The sequence below is a fragment of the Dermacentor albipictus genome, chromosome 3, assembly GCF_038994185.2.
Source record: "Dermacentor albipictus isolate Rhodes 1998 colony chromosome 3, USDA_Dalb.pri_finalv2, whole genome shotgun sequence".
Classification (NCBI taxonomy): domain Eukaryota; kingdom Metazoa; phylum Arthropoda; class Arachnida; order Ixodida; family Ixodidae; genus Dermacentor; species Dermacentor albipictus.
The window spans coordinates 159,334,393-159,351,807 of NC_091823.1; the positions used below are offsets into that span (position 1 = coordinate 159,334,393).

The 17,415-nt window shown below is 47.9% G+C and overlaps 1 protein-coding gene across 1 annotated transcript; it reads right to left on the reverse strand.

Annotated features, from left to right (window-relative positions):
* Window positions 1-509: 509 nt before the first annotated feature.
* Window positions 510-8,391, reverse strand: LOC135908695 (prolyl 4-hydroxylase subunit alpha-2-like). Its single transcript, XM_065440553.1, has 2 exons — window positions 7,350-8,391; window positions 510-1,044 (listed from the first exon to the last, which is right to left on the reverse strand). Exons 1-2 carry the CDS (start codon window positions 8,355-8,357, stop codon window positions 550-552), a joined length of 1,503 nt encoding a protein of 500 aa, XP_065296625.1. The 5' UTR covers window positions 8,358-8,391; the 3' UTR covers window positions 510-549.
* Between the last annotated feature and the right edge of the window lie 9,024 nt (window positions 8,392-17,415).

Sequence of the window (17,415 nt, forward strand, 5' to 3'; positions counted from 1 at the left end):
GCGGCGATGGGCCGCTCGAGCGTAAATCGGCCCTTCACTTTTATTGCGGTCGCGCGCAACGTTTCGTAGGGGTAATCTGAGGTGGACAGGGAATTCGTTCACTGATGCGGCCACCCATGACGTCAGCGTTCTGACAGCGAGCGTCCGCATTAATCGAGTGTGATGCGTTCACATTTCCATGTGCTCAGCGCTTGTAAATTTAGTAAGCAAATGTTTGCAGCAGTTTATACAGCTGATAAAACTACTAACCTTATGCGTATAGCTCTCTAATAATTAACTATCTGAATCAATGTTTCGCCATTCAGGAAACCGAGTCACTTTCTTCTCTCCCTTACCGCCTACACAGTGTGTTGCATCAAGCAAAGAGCGGATCTGCTCGGCTCATTTCTCTCTTTAAGAAAATGATTTGGCACTCTATTCAATTCGGCGAGGCGGGGCCTTTCACGTACGTTGAAATCGTAATTTCGAAAAGGATGAAATGTGTATAAATTGATCGAGTCAGACCCAAAGCGAGGTTCTCGATTTTCTTAGGCGCACGTGGCCATGGCGTCAGCCGGGCGTGTTGTAGTGCACGACGAGGTTGTTTCGCTCGTGAATCCACTTGGTCACGATCCACTTGGAGCCCGACAGGACGGGACAGCCAACGTGCGTCGTGAGCTCGTCAGCCCTCCTTTTCTGGTGCCAGAAAGAAAGCTCAGCGGGGAACTCGCTCCCATCATACGGTTCCACGTCGTACCAGAAGAGGGCGTCGCCGACGCGTGGTTTCACCGCGACGCCCAGCTTGACGAACGCTGTTGCACCTCCCGCGGCGACGTCTGTGAGGTACATGAGCATGGTGGCCAGTCGGTTGCCGTTCTTACTGTCCACGTGGTCGGCCACCTTGTCGAACCTGTGGGCGTCCATGTGGGGCGTGTAGTGTCCGCCGAGGCCGTAGTTTGCCACCTGATACGCCTCGGCCGTTTCCAGCGACACACCAGTACTGACCTCAATGCGCCGAGAGAGGTGCTGCAGAAAGTTGTGCTCGGAGTCCCAGAGCCAGGACACCTGCAGGTGTGTAAAATAATGAGGAAGAATGAAATAAAGTTCCAGTTATTAGGGTATTATCATTTTTTTGTTTTGTATTTGTTAACTTGTTCTCAATAAGCCTGTGCGCCAAAGCACGTATAGGGTCTGTTAAAGCATAATTCGTGTTCCTAGCATATAACATTTAGTTAAATTACTCGTAGTTTCGAGGCCGTGTATATATCTTTTGGCCTGAAATATAGGATTTTCTCGTTTCTTGTTTAGCCAGGGCACAAGTAAGAGGTTGGATTCCGGTTTCATGACAACGGTTATTCATCTCTATTTGTTTGATCTGTTGTACAAATGATGTAGATGAATGTTTACGTTGTTATTGATGTTTTAAATATCGCACTAGTAATTTGGAATGTAACTGTAGCTTTCGATATTTGTTCCTTGTCTCAGAGCAGAAACTGATATAAAACGAGCCATGCTGGCGAGGCTTAAAAAGAATTGCGGCCGAACCCACTTCACCATGACTGTAAACGTTAATACGATTAACATTCAAGCAATGTAGCCACACTTGGCATTGCTGAAGGCGCCTTTATTTGCAATCTGTGGAGGTCAGTCTGTGAGTACCATTGCTGCGGCTGTGGGACACACACTGCCCGGGATCCGCCCACTCTGCTAAGATACTGGCTCGCCAGGGTTGTCCGTCACCGTGACGGCATCATCACGACCGCATGATGGCAGGGCAGCGACGACGATGGAACCATGAAGGCGGTATGACGACAATGGGATGAAGGACGATTCTAAAATGAGGGACGATGGTACAACGACGATAGCGGGACGACGACCGCATGAGCACGATTGGACGAAGACGGCTGTGTGACGGTAATGTCGAGAGGACTACGGGGTGGTGGCGACGGTGAGAGAATATACAGATCGGAAAGCTGGAAGGATGGAACATTCCGCGACGGCATAACAAAGACGATATGACAACGAGTGTACGAAGAGGAGGGAATGACGCCAATAGCACGATAAAGGCGACGTAATCCCATGGCGACAGTATGAATGCGAAAAAGAACGGCGCCGATGAAACGACGAATGCAGTATGACGGCCACGGCATGGCGACAGTGCGGTGACGACCATGACCCGACAATGAATTAGGAACAGCGCCAACTAAGACGATGGCGAGAGGGAGAACGACACAGAACAAGCGCCATCCTGTATGCACCATCTAGCCCAAATAAATGTTGTCCTGGGCCTGACAATGGCAGCACGATCACGATTGAATGACGGCTGCATAATTACGGCGACGTTCTGACGCGGGATGGCACAAGCTAGTAGAAAACTTGGACCATTATGTCGGCGCATGAGACTGCAGGGAAATAGCTACTAAAATTGTGTAAAATAGGCAAAGAATAAGATAAGAAAGGTAACTAAGGGAAGTGATTTGTTGTTCACTACAACGATATAATCCAATAGATAATGAAGCAAAGGAAAGCATTTGTTGCCTTTAGTTCATGTGTAGAAATTATAAACTTAAGGGAATTGAAAGTCGACGATGGAACAGTTTGCCGCTGGTGGTAGAACAACCTAATGAGGATCCGACCTTCATCGGCGGCAGGTTGTTGCTTGGTTCTCATTGATTTTCCTTTGGCTTGTCAATTCCACGAATAACTTAGGTAATTTCCCTTATGTTTTCCTTGGTATCATTATCTGTTGGCTTCACATGGTTGTGGCTAAAGCTTGATACAGAATGCTGTTCACATTAAAATTTAAAGCTGCGTTAACCATCGATGATTAACTTTGAGATCACTTCTTTGTCACGTGTTTGGCCATGTCTGAACCCATTTGTTCTGAAACCTTTAGCTCCATCTATTGCTTGTGGGACAGACGACTTACAAAGAAAAGTTATAGGATTTCAAAGATAATCAAGTTAAGAAAATGGAACTTCAATTTTGTATCACTTATTGCCACATGACAAACTTGGACTGCAGACACTCTTATATTCCTTCTTTGTTTTCCTCATGCACGATGCGAAGTAGAGGCTGGTGATGTTCAAGCTTCCTTTCTTCCCAGCATCTCCTCCTCCTTCGTTTTTATCTGGTTTGCTTTCTGATGACGTCAGTGCCTATTCACACCCTTTGGCTACATGTTTCAAATTCTACACTATCCTGTTCGCACTCCTTCATTTATAGGTGCGAGGCAACGAGATTTTGTCCAGAAGGTATACCCGAAGAAATGCTAGTGAATTTCATGCTATGAATTCTAAGAAAAGAAAATACAACGGATGATAGTTGGGATCTATGTATAGCGAAGCTTTGTGAGAGCGCACAAAGAATCGATATGCGAGTAGACGCACGCACGCCACACACGCGCACGCAAGCACGCGCTAACACAAATTTCACCGAGCCTTTTATTCAGCGGCGCTGTTGACAAGCGGACGCCTTGAACGCATCGTGGTTTCAGTGGCAGCATGCGCATTCATACGTAGCGTAATTGCAATCCTTTTTATCTGCAATAAGGGTTTACTTCCTCATTACGTACAGCTGCGGATGCGCGAAGGCGAAGCGTTCAGCTTCATTTTCTCTTCATTTCTCCGCACGACCGGCGCCATCGCTGGCGCGAATGCTTACGATGGATGGAAGATGTTATGAGGGTCCCCTTTGGAACGGGGCTGTCGGTTGCGCCACCAAGCTCTTGCTATTATACTGCCTAATGTCCTACCTAGGTTAAAAAAGAAAGAAAAAACCGCACAATGAATTCCCATCACCACATTTTCTGACCCCCTAGTATGAAGGTTTTTTGCCTTTTCCCTACTTTTCTTCCACCAATTCTCCAATCGTCCCTTACTAATCTCTATTGTGGACATGTTTACTTTCCCCCTGCTCTCGCTAAACCCAAGAAAGTCCATAGGGGGCTAAATAAACCGCTGGGAAGATATCTTCACATTCTATTAAAACATGCTCCATCGTTTCCCTAGATTTACCGCAGCAAGCACATGCTTCTTCTTCCTTCTTATATCTCGCTTTCTAGGTGCGTGTTCTGAGGCATCCTGATCTCGCTTCGAAAAATAATGAGCTTCCTTTCGAGTGATCATCAATTGTTTCTTTCGTGATTTCGTTTTCTTCTTCTTAAGTAGTTACTCCTGGCAGGTTTCTTTTCCATTGCCGCCACTCACGAGATTATTTCAGCCTCTCCGACTTTGCGGTTGACGTCATTTGTTGCTGTGTTGCTCACCTAGAGGCGGCATACTTGCTGGTAAGCTTCCTAGTTCTTTTCCCTCACTGTGAAGCAATGTCTTTTTCTGTATAGATACCTCAGCACCCAACCAGCCCATTTACTTTCTTGCAGATTCCCCAATCGTTCTTGATAATCGATTTTAATGTGAGCTTCCCTCACTTTAAAACCTGTCCAGCCCATATGATCCTGCACAGCTTCCTTTGTAGTCTTCCCGTGAGCGCCCAATGCGACGCGTCCCACTGACTTTTGGTTTCCATCGAGTCCTGATTGTACCCCTGATTTCAAGCAAACAACCACATTTCCAAAAGTAAGTCCTGGAGTCATTACACCTTTCCACATACCCCGGATCACCTCGCACCTATTGTATCCCAATTGCGTTCCGCGCTTCGTTTCTCTTCCTCTTAACTGTTATTGTTTTTTCCTGCGTTTACATATATCTATTGCGTTTGTTTATCCATATACCAAGATATTTATATTCTTTTACTCGTGGTATTTCTTGGCCCTGTATTGCCACTGTCTGTTCGCTGTTTTCCTTGAATAACCTAACTGATTTTCTAACGCCAAATTTCAAACCTTAATTCTCGCCTTCCAGTCCATTGATATTAGCCAGAAGTTGCAAATCACATTGCTTGTTAGCTAGCAACACAATGCCGTCCGGATAAAATAAACCTGGAAGCCGCTGCTCTAGTACTGTACTCTCCTGTTTGTATGAGTGATTAAACCAGATATTACTTCCTTCTGGCGCTATCTCCATCCTCACCACGTACATCATAAACAGCAGTGGGGATAAAGGGCACCCATGCCTCAATGCCTTGTTGATATGAACTTTCTCCTCGCTCCTCATCCCTTCCTGTTCAACGCAAACGGTATTCTCTAGGTAAAGCTCTTTCAAGCTGTAGGTAATCGTCGCCTAAATAATCCTTCCCCTTCTAGAATATCGCACAACATGTTGCGGTCTACGTTGTCATACGCTCCTGTAATGTCGAGAAAGGAAGCATATAACGGCCTGCCTTCTACTCTTGATATTTCAGTACGCTGAGTAAGAACAAATCGGTTATCATCCAAGCGCCTACCTGTTGTGAGGCCATTCTGAAGTTCTCCCAAAACGCCATTATTCTCTGCCCATGCTTGCAGCTTTATTTCGATTGCCGGCATGGTTAACTTGTATATTACCCATGTAATGGTGAACGGTCTATACGAGTGAATTCTATCTTTCTACCCCTTAACTTTATTAATTACATTAATTATGCTTTGTCGCCAACTGTCCGGTATTCTCCTGCCTTTTTCCAGTGCTTTCACCAGAGCTTCCTTACTTTTTGGTCCCAGTTCATTATTCAGCCTAACGAAACTTCGTCTAGCCCTGTGGCTGTGCGCTTAGGGATTTTCTCTTCCACTTTCTTCCAGTTGAAGTTTGTCAGCACCAGCTCCTTTTCCATCTGGTTGTCTTTCAAGCTCTTTTTTCTTCAAATAAAACCTCGTCATTGCATTGGAAAGATTCGGCTGTTACTTTTTAGATGTAATTTATTGCCGCTTCCCCTTCCAGTTTGTTTCCATCTTCGTCTAGGATATGCTGCTGTATTGTTGTTGACTTCTTGCCTAATAATTTTATGTGGTTCAAAAATATTCTAGGTGCGGCCTTCTTCCTCTCACGCATTTCTGAGCACTAACGTTCACTTTCGCCTTTTATCTTTGCTTGCACCAGTATTTGAACTATAGACATTTTGTCCCGGTATATTTCCCATTTACCGGTTACTGCATCTTGCGGCAACTGCACTTTCTTTGCCTGCCTGTGCTGTCGGGATGCTTTATGTCGTTCGGTGATCGCTTCTCGTATCTCACTGTTCCACCAGCTTTTCGGTTTCTTTCTTTCTTTTCCAACGAACACATTGGTTCTCTTTCCGTGGTCCTGTCGTTATTACACGTAGAATCTCATTATATTCCCACTCTTCATTTGGCCATTAGCCAAGTTCTTCCTCGACTCTTCACGACTATATTTGTTATTTGGTCAGCGTTCAAATTTGGACTGGCCATTTTGCACTCCTTGCTCTCTTTCTCAACTAGTTAAGCCATTTTCAAAATGATGCGTTTATGGTCACTCCTTATGCTGCTTATGCTGCCCTTCCTCGTCAATGACCATTTCTCTAAACTCATCATGAATTCATTCTGTCATCAGACAGTAATCAATGGCCGATTGCCGGTTTCTCACTTCCCACGTGATCTGCCCTTCACACTTAGGCCGTGTATTCACGATAACGAGGTTATGTTGCTCACAGAGTTCCAGCATTGCCTTCTTCTTGTTTTCTATATAGCCACCTAGATCCTCTATGTGGGCATTCATGTCACCTAATAGGATAATTTCGGCATCATTCCAGAAACCCTTAATATCAGCGTTTATTCATTCCACTAACTCTTGATTCTTCTCTGTGTAATTATTTGCTGTCCGCAAATGCGTTACGCGCAGCCAAGTTTTCTTCCCACTCATTGTACCTGATAACGAAAGATGCTCTTGACATTTTGAATTTACTCTTTTTTCCATTTGGCTCCCTGATGGATGAGCATTCCGACTCCCCCGCCGTATATTTCCGACTTAGTTCTGTTGCGCCCTTCCTAAACATTATTCTCCATCACTGGCTACCCTTCGGAGTCTCTAAGGTGCGTTTCTGTAACAGCATACAGCCCTATTTGTTCTCTGTTTAACTGCTCCTCAATCTGTGCCCGCTTTTCTTTTCTTGCGCCACCCTGCATATTGATGTAGCCTATTTCATGGCGAGCTCGCTTTCTTCTTTTCCTCCTTTTTGTTATTGACGCCGATGCTTTTCTGAGGTTCTCTTAGGGAACCTTCTTCATTGATACCTACTCTGCCCTCCTGAGTGCCCGTGGGCCTCCTTAAAAATATGAATGCTTGGAGGTGAGCGCCATCTGGCGCTGCTGCAAGGAATCCAGCGGAGAGCGCCACACTCGCGCTCTGGCGTAATTGTGTAGCCTATTCGGCGACTGAACAGGTGCGCAGCTCCCACGGCCAGGAAACTCGACGAGGTTCGCGAAGACAAGCTTCGCTTTAAACCACGGCCATATGGTCGCAAAATCAATGCGCTCTTACCTTGCCGATCCGTTTCCAGCTTGGCATTCCCTTAACGTCCTTCGGGGAATAAATTCCTGCACGCTTGAATCCCTTCTGAGCCGCTGATCGGATGAAGTGCACTTCCGATGGGGAGAGGAAGTCGCTGATGACCACCACTCGTGGCTTGAGCGACAGCACCTCTAACTTGAGCGGCTGAAGAATCAAGCGTGGGTCTCCAAAGTTCGTGGACATCTTGCACACGAGTCTGCTTCCAGACGGCCTCAAGAATCCTTGTTGGACACAGACATTCTTGTACTCGTTGATATCCGACTCCGGCGAGGAAGGGTAGCTTCTGCCCGCCTTTGTATAAGTAGACTCTGCCCATCGCTGCAACCGAGGCCAGCGCTCGTCGTTTGCCTGTAACCAACCGAGGCCCAATCGAAGGATCCGGAAAGAACCTCTCGTTGGGGACGACGACGTCTCTGAAAGCGCTGCTCGAACCCAGGCGGAGGTGTTTCCATACTCTGCTTCAATCGAACAGCCCCTGGCCACGCAAGTGAAGTCTTCGGGTGAAGCAGCTGGCAGCAGGCGGGACTTCATGGTTGCCATCTTAGTCGCGGGGATTTCGTACAGGTGCTGCAACTTACAGATTCCAATAGCGGCTCCTGCGACATCACTGTCCGTCGGCCACCACTCCCTGAAGGAAGGCGAAAGGAAAGCGGTGGGAAGGCTTCTTGGAGACGGATGCGCGGCCCTCAGGTTCGCGTACGAGTTCAAACTGGTGAGCTCGCTCAGGAAGAGGAACGTTCCCAAGGCGCCCTGACCGGTTCGCAGCGACTTGGCGTTCCTCAATGTTTCGTAGCGGCTTATGGCAGCGGCCAGCTTACGCTCTTGCAACAGGATGTAGAAGTGGCCGTCTTCGAGAGCGACGTGTTCGGTGCCCACGGACTTCTGCATGTCTTCCGTTGCCGTGAACAGGTCGGAGGCGCACGAGGCGACGTGGAACGTGAACGCGATGGAAACGAGGCTTCGAAACGCAGGCGGCATTCTTGTGTATTTGTTTGCCGCCCTGTCACCGGCTCATACCCACTATGCGGGATTGGCCAAGATGCGCGTGGAATTAGAAGTTGATTGGTGATTCCACGAAAACAACTGAGACAGTTGGGAAACAATCAAAATAAGTGAAAATAACTACTAACTATAAGTTTATTGACGAAAACTTTTTGAAAACATTATGAACTCTTTAGCGGCTCAGAAAGCATCCTTATGACATTGCCTAAAATAGGTGGCTCTGAGAGGGAGAATTTCAGTAATTGAAAAAATTCATTCAAAATTTTTCAAATGGTGTTTTTAAAATCCCTTTCCTTCCATGTGTAAATGTTCTGCGCAATAAGTAAAGAAAACGATCGATTCTGTCATCTTTACCTTAGAACGGACACGGTGGGGAGGGAGAAAAGCCATGCTTTGTGCTGATACAACATTAAGGTAGGCATACGACAACGTCAGCGAGTGAATGTTACCTTAGTTTCATGAGTTCGAAACAAGTTTCTGCGTCAAGGTAATAGTAGGTGTCGACACTCAGCAAAATTTGCCATGGCTGGGAATACAATGTCATTTCATGATAGCTTATGACCTGAATCTAACTGTACTAATTATGTTGACACTGAAATTACCAACAGAATTGGGCCACTGACGCCCGCTCTTGCCAGGCTATCTGCCATTTTAATTGATAAATAATACTTTATGCCTTGGCACCCAGAGAAGCCTTGTAATGTTTATTGGGCAGGCGCAAGACAATGGAATGCATGCATCATGTGAGATACTATGAGGGCAGTGAGTGGTGAACGTAAAGATAACGAATCTGTTACTTTGATGACTAGTGAAGGTGGTGAACTATGTTTTCTGAGCGCTAATACCACCAGGATCTTTAAAGGAGAAAGGTCAATCCAGAGCAGGGAAGAAAATGCCAATATCCCAATTTTTCTCACATTTTTATGCATCTGTAGCAAAGATAGTATCTATAGCAAGATCCGTTAAATGATTCTGTAGGAACCTATTCAAGATGCTGTAGGAAATATGTTTAGTGTTACGTGGATAGATATCATGAAAAATTGTGGCGCACTGCTAGTAATTAATATGTCACTGATGCGTACATTTAAAGGTTCAACTAAGTTTTGTACGAAGACTACCTGTGCAGTACAAAATCTCTGCCAAAAAATAAAAAAAATGTTTCGTTTTCTTTTCCTTTTATGGTGGCGCATGCCCACTGAAGTTGATTGACCAAGATTCGGATGGTATTTGAAAATCACGGTCATGACAAAGTTAGCAAAAAATTTGCAGGAAGAAATGAATAAAATAACGCATGAAAAGCTTGACAAAATGTACCTAAATATAAAAATATAAATAATCTCTATGGCAGTTTCTAAGAGAGGGGGCTTCTGGAGAAAAAATATGGAGAATGGAAAAATGTATAACCGAGTTGTCTAAACTTTGTTTCTATAAACGTTCCTTAAGAAATGGCACCAGAATAAAAAAATGATATATGGTTGTGTCGGCAGCGGCAGGCGGCGGAGGCCCGGCGTCCGGAGAGCGCGCGGCGAGCGCCCGGCGACACCGACGCGAGAGAGGGAGGCGAGGAGGCGACCGCTCTCGACGAAACCAGACAAAGGATTCGGCCGGCAGGCAGCCGTTTATTGCACGAAGACTTCACTTGCCAGATGTCACTTCCTGATTGGTCAATGCCCGACACATGACTGAAGGGGGTGCGCCATCTAGCTAGACTAGGCCAGAACATGAATGAATGGTAAACAGGAGATCTCTCAGAGGGAGATATACCACATCATGCCCCCCCCCCCCCCCCCCCCCCCCTGGAAATCAGAGTAACCATTCAGTGAAACGCGCACACAAGGCACACGCACTTAAGTCCAAGAATAATTTCCGTCCGTCCCCCCAAGTTCACACACGCGCGCACCAGTCTTGGGGCACCATAACACAGGCAGTCATTGAGGAACATCCGGTGCGTTTAGCGCTTCACAAAAAGAATATGCAGGTGTCACACTGCACTGCAGACAAACCAATACAAAATCCGACACGAAACACAGGGCACGAGTCTTACTGCACCGCACCGCAGTCGAGGACCGACGATGACGTCGCAGTCCTCGAGACGTCGACGTTCGTGTGTGACCTGGTCACGGCGAGCCAGGGGTAGGCTGCGCAACTTTGAAGATACTGGTTTCACACCTTGCCGCCGATGAATTCGGTGCACAAAGTTTTTGACGAGACCCGACTCGCCTCTGAAGGGGTGATCGAAATCCGGAGGTACACCTGTGGGGCTCTGTACTGAAGGAAGCGATGCCAGACGACATGTAAGCGACGTACCGTCGATCTGTATACCCAGCCGTCGGATGGCGTCTAGTCCAATCAGCGATGTTCCTGTAGACGTGACGTGGAACGTGACGGAGCATGACCTTTGGAAAAAGTGGACAGTGTCTTGAAACAGACCTTGAATGTCGATGCGTTGCTTGGAGAAATTTCTCAAGTCCACTGTTGTTTTTGACAGCGTGTGTTGTCCGCCAAAGTGATTTCTAAAATCTTTGGCAGTCATCAATGACACAGATGCTCCTGTGTCCACAAGCAGTCGCATGGAGACGCCGCTAACTACGACCGGAACTTCCAAATCTTTTTTAGTTTCAAAAGCGCTTACCGTCAAGACAGACGCGGAAGGCTGCTCTGCGGAAGTTGACGAAAACAGCGTCTCTGCGGAAGAGACGTGTTGCACAGATGTTTGTGTCTTTCGGCATAGTGAAGCGAAATGGCCCAACGTGTGGCAGGCGTTGCATCGCCGATTTCTTGCTCGACAATTCCTGTAAGACGCGATATGGTTCCTTCTGCCACACCGATCGCATGCACCACGGTTCCCGGAAGAGCCTCGTGCGAAATGTCGACCATCTTGGCGGCTTCTCGGAAGAAGTCGGCCATCTTGGCGGCCTCCCGGACGAAGTCGGCCATCTTGGGGGCTTCTCCGAAGAAGTCGGCCATGTTCGTGACCTCCCGGACTAAGTCGGCCATCTTGGCGGCTTCCCGGAAGAAGTCTGCCGTCTCGGCCCATCGACGGAACGCCACCGCTACTAGATACTGTTCAGTTGTAAAACTCCGCCTGGTAGCGGCGCGAGAATGTGACCCTCTGCCGTCTCCTCTCGCGAGGTGGCGCTGCCGCCACGGTTGGCCCGGTTGGCTAGGGAAGCTTCCCAAGGCAGCAGCGTGCCGCCGACTCAATGCCAGTTTTTTTTTTAAGTTTCATTCTCTTTTGCTGCTTTTCGTGGCGCTATATAATCAAAGAATAGCCTTTTTAAATTGTGCACTCTGTAAAAAGCAGCTAATAGGTGAATGAAGAGGAGAGTGAAGCCTTTCGTTTGTGGCATGTTGTTTTATGTACGCACGAAAAAAGAATAGGACTGGTACAACGCCGGATTGATGAATCTAAGCATGCTGCATCGATATTCACAAAAGATGCGCTTTCTTGGTTGCTACAGCTACTGCTTTCTAGTTGACAGTTTGTATCCCTGGAGTAAAAATCGATCCCCATAACAATGAAGAAATTCAGTACTTCGAACGTGAACGCGTACATATGCTCTGCACAACCAAGAAGAGGGAGGCAGCACCCCTCTAGATCATCTAAAACCTTCCAAAATATCTCTCCGTAAATGCCTGCCTCATCCAGGGAAGCTGACACACTTCTGTTAGCTGTCTTCATAAAGCCCAGCATCTTCGGCGTCGGGTGCTTTAAGGAACCTTGCTTGAGACTTCTGTACTCAATTAAGTAACTGTCGCAGCCAACTGCTGGGATTTCAGAGCTTATGTCCGCTATGCATAGATCACATGGTGTGCCCTTTCTGACTTTATGAATGACATATCCACACAGATAATAACCAGCATTGTCCTCTATGTTTTTCTCGAGCATAAGTGTGCTCATTGCGAGCACGTTCTGGTGAGCTGCTTGGCTCCACGCAACTTATCAACGTCGCCTCAATGGCATTGCGAAGACTATGTTTTGACTTGCAGGCTTCTCTGGTCTGTTTGAATGTGTCGTTGACGCCGACTAGCACAGAGCCTGGCACACCTTCCACACTCCCACGTAGCGCCAAGTGTATACAAGCTTTTAACAGGTGTATACAGGCTTAGAAGGCGGAATATCTGCGTGAAGTTGTTTATTGTGGGATCTGGCTCACCTCCACCGAAGGAATGCACTAGTCCAAAGTGTCGCTGAAAAAACATGAGTGGGTGAATTTCCTAGCAAACATCAATGTGAATGCAGTCACAACAAATGTGAACAGTGTACCTCCAATGGATCTTGATTTAACTTGGCTGTCATAACATAGAGCGCACCTTGACGCAGCAGATTATCGACAATGTTTAAACTCGACATCAGAGTTACTCGCAGCGGCTCTGTCGTTTCTTATGATGCAAACAGCTTCAGGTTCTTTTGAACTGCGTTCTGTTCTGTCAAGTTTAGCAGTTCCAAAAAATCTTTGATGACCTGAAATGATTAGTTTAACAAGTTTATAGCCCTCTGGAAATGCGCACGAAGTTGAAAGGCGGTGGTCTGGTACACTATTTCGTCGTAGAATGCTTGCAAGCTTTTATTAACACAAACAAAAAAACAGGAGTAAAAACATACAAAGGGATAGTTAAGAATTAAGGGCGCTGCACCCTCCCTAGCTATCACTTTATTTCTCGTGGTTTTCTTGGTTTCATTGCCGTTTCATTGTTTCATTGCAGGCATGTTTGCTCACAAGACAAGCAGCATTTTCCTGGCACATAAAAAAAAAACACGAGCAAAACGTGCCACGCTGCTGCACGCATCAGCGTCTCTGTCCGCCCGCACAAACGTTGCTCGCACCGCCCGCCTTCGGGCCGACAGTGCCGCGCGCGCCGCCCCGCGGGCGCGACAGAAAGGGGCCAGGTGCCGGCACGGAGTTTGACAACTGAAAACAATCTAGTAACGTTGCGGAACGCCATGTTGGGATGCCTCGATCCTTCGTACCTTTTCAGAGCCGAACGCGCGGTTCGCTCGATGCAGAGTTTCTAATGAGCGTCCAGTTTCTTCCGCCTTGTCCAGGGAAAGGTTTTCGCCATGGGCTATTAATTTTTCGCGAACGCTGGCGTTCGCTACTCCGTGTATTATCTGATCTCGGACGCGCTCATTGTAGGTGGTGCCGAAATTGCACTGGACTGCCTTTTCCTTTAGTGCGGTCATGAATTCAAGAAATCCTTCTCCCTCAAACTGCTTTCTGCTCGTAAATTCGTGCCTTTCCGCCAATACATTTGTTGACGCGGCGAACAGCCGGTCAAGACGTTGCAAGAGCTTCTGGAACTCCGATGCGGCCGGGACGTATCGGGTGACGCTGACGCTACTTCAGCCGACTGCCTCGCTGCTTCCTCATCCTCATCTGCGAAATACTTGCGTTGTCCTTCTCGCCCGAGAACGCTTACGAGCGCGGACGCTCGCCGCGCGTCCGTCCAGTCGCCACCGCCGGCCGCTTCAAGGTGGGCGTGGAAATTTTTTTTCCATCTGTACCATGAAATAGATGGCGGGCCAGGCAACTCAAGAAAAACGGGCAGGTTCACTATAAAAGAAGCCATGCCAGGTATGGTGCTGGAGGCAAGCCGGAGCTCGAAGCAGAAATAGAGCAGGCAAGAACAAAGTGCTCGAGGAAGGCTTAGGCTCTAGAGCCTCGCGACACCAAGTGGGTCGGCGGCGGTTGCATGCCGTGCAGTCACGGGAAAGAAACGCTTCACTCACGAAGTTCGTTGATCCCCCGGGGCTTCACTCGGAAGTGGAGCGGGGATCCCATCCTCGTCGCCAAAAGAGGTTGTGTCGGAAGCGGCAGGCGGCGGAGGCCCGGCGTCACCGACGCGAGAGAGGGAGGCGAGGAGGCGACCGGTCTCGATGAAACCAGGCAAAGGACTCGGCCGGCAAGCGGCCGTTTATTGCACGAAGACTTCACTTGCCAGATGTCACCTCCTGATTGGTCAATGCCCGACACATGACCGAAGAGGGTGCGCCATCTAGCTAGACTAGGCGAGAACATGAATGAATGGTTAACAGATCTCTCAGAGGGAGACCCTATACCACAATGGTCTTAGCGTATCCACAGATTTGGCATAAAGGGTAGCGGGACACCAACCCTGCACAATTGGCTCAGAGCGGAGCGAGACAAGCTCAACGCTCTCATCCGCAAAGTAGTCAAGAGGACTCTCGGGCTACCCATCAGGACCCATACCGAGGGTCTCCTCAAGCTGGGGGTGCATAATACCGCCGAAGAGATTGCCGAAGCCCAAGACCGCGCGCAACTCATTCGCCCGAGCAGCACAGCGGCAGGTAAACGCGTGCTCGAAGAGCTGGGTTACCACCCTGCGGGATTCCCCATGATCAGTACCTCGATCTGGAGGTGCATTCGAGACAAGTTCAAAGTCGCCCTTGTGTCCCGAAACGTTCATCCCATCCACAACGAGGGCAGATGCAAGGACAGAGCGGCAGCCATCCTCAAAGAGATCAAGCAACGAGACATTAGAGCCAGCTTCGTCGACGCCGCGGAGTACAGTGATGGGACGACCTTTGCCGTCGTTGTGGTCGACTCCAGCGGCAAGATTTCCAATAGTGCCTCCATTGGCATTTCAGACCACGGAGTCACCGAGCAAGTCACGATCGCCCTCGCCCTGCTAGATGGTCGTGGGTGTGAGATTTATAGCGATTTGAAAACCGCAGTTAGGGCTTTTCAAAAGGATTGCATCGCCAAGCAAGCTGCTCGTATTCTTAGCAGCTCGAGTCCATATGCTCTCACGCATCATTCAATCCACTGGTTTCCCGCTCATGTAGGGTCGGTCGAGGGTGCTCCCCCGAACCTCAATAAGTCTGCTCACGAGGCTGCGCGTGACCTCACCGACCGCGCCTCCTCTGTCAGGAGCGCCGACTCCCCTCCTCCCTACGGCTACAGGGACGCTCCCGCTACTCACAACGAGGTTATTAAATTCTTCTACATGTCTAAAAGGGTCTTTCCACCCCCTCACCCCAAGTTGAATAGGGCGCAAGCTGTTTCGCTTAGACTTCTAGAGACCAGCACATATCCGTGTCTGTCCGTTCTCCACGAGGCTTACACCGACGTGTATCGAGATGACGCCTGCTCGTTCTGCGGGGAGACCTCCACTCTAGCGCACATGGTACGAGAGTGCGGGTCGACATTCCCTAAGTTCATCAAGGAGGAGTGGGACTCGCTTCTGCATAGCCCCGCTCTAGAAAAGCAAATCCTGGCTGTACAGCGTGCCCCACGACCGGGCCTGTGGGCTAGACCTGCCGGTCCCGACTTGGGAATAGCCGGTTGCGCGACGAGTTCACGTCCTCGCCGGACCTGCAATAAGGTTTCCTCACTCACTCACTCACTCACTCACTCACTCACTCACTCACTCACTCACTCACTCACTCACTCACTCACTCACTCACTCACTCACTCACTCACTCACTCACTCACTCACTCACTCGCTCACTCACTCGCTCACTCACTCACTCACTCACTCACTCACTCACTCACTCACTCACTCACTCACTCACTCACTCACTCACTCACTCACTCACTCACTCACTCACTCACTCACTCACTCACTCACTCACTCACTACTCACTCACCAGCCCTGCGACGATATTTTTATTGTTGATTCGTCTGCTTTATCGCCGTCCTAAAATCTAGACTATACCCACAGACTAGGATACTTCCTACAGTATAATGCATACAGATAAAATATTGTAATTTTTAGGAAGGTTACAATATTAAAGAATTTCGAATAAGCGCATGGATGCAGTAATTTGCTTAGTCGATTTGGATCAGTGATGCTTGAAACAGTGGCAATGCAAATGAATATAAGCACACTGTGCTTGTAGCCTTTAAATGATGTGCAGTGCTTACCCTTGAGGGGGGATTCACCGATTGAGCCATGAGACATGAATCATTTCTTTGTTCTAGAACCACAAAAATATGTTTCTGTTCTGCCTACCAAATGTTTCTAATGAACGAAAAAAAAACAAGGGACGCCGCATGTTGTTGAAGTAATTCAACAATCCAGTTCTTTCACATTGCGTGGCTCTTATAACATTCTAGTTCATACCGTCCCATCACAAGCACGGGCGAGGTAGCCGGCCAGAAAGGCGGTTGGAGCAATTTAAGCTCATCTTGCGCCTGTGAACAGTAAGTCACGTACTCGAGGTGGCTTGAAAGCTCTCTGGCAGCAGATTCGATTGCAAATGGGCAATCAGGAACATATCATTGCCTTGCACTGGAAGGCTGACGATAGCTTTGGACTCAGAGCTGGACGATGCGTTGTCTGTCTTTGTGGCACCCAGGATCCCGACCTACAGAAGGAAGCACGAACAAAATTATGGTTTCCTAATATTTATTTATAACATTTTCGCACCTTTAGAAACTTTTAAACACACACACAACCACACACACACACACACACACAAACACACACACACACACACACACACACACACACAAACACACACACACACACACACACAGACGCACAAACTAAAGGTGGTGAGGCAGTTCTGAAATTCTCAAGCGCCAGGTTTTTCTTGGAGGAATTTTACCGTGGGTGTTAGATCTTCCGTAAGAGCTCGGAACAAGAGGCACTTTCTTGGTTTGACTCAATTTGTGCACGGGTGGGGAATTTTACTGGCTTCGCGAGCAGGTGAGACTGCATTTCGAACACCTTTTTCATGCAGACTCTTCGGTTAACTGATATAGTCTAACGGTGCTTTTTCGAGAAAATTGTCACGGAAATTTCATATCATTTCATTTCATTCTATTACCTTAAAGGCTCCAATAAATGGAGCGTTACATAAGGGGTGGCAAGAATAAAAATACATAGTCACAATAACAGGAAGTTTTTTACATTTTCGATGAACTTGGATGGGCACATAATGACAGCAACGTCGTTAGGAAGGCCATTCCAGTCTGCAGCTGTGCGAAGAAAAAAAGAAATTGAAAACGTGACAGTGCGTGAGCGTGGATGGGCAACCCGTAGCTGATGGCTGGTGCGGTGAGAT

What these genes read in the sequence shown, in the direction of transcription:
- LOC135908695 (XM_065440553.1), bottom strand. Translation starts at nt 8,357, where the DNA reads ATGCCGCCTGCGTTTCGAAGCCTCGTTTCCATCGCGTTCACGTTCCAC. An exon ending in GCTGGAAACGGATCGGCAAG is followed by an intron (nt 1,045 to 7,349) that starts GTAAGAGCGCAT and finishes ACACACCTGCAG; the next exon opens with GTGTCCTGGCTCTGGGACTC.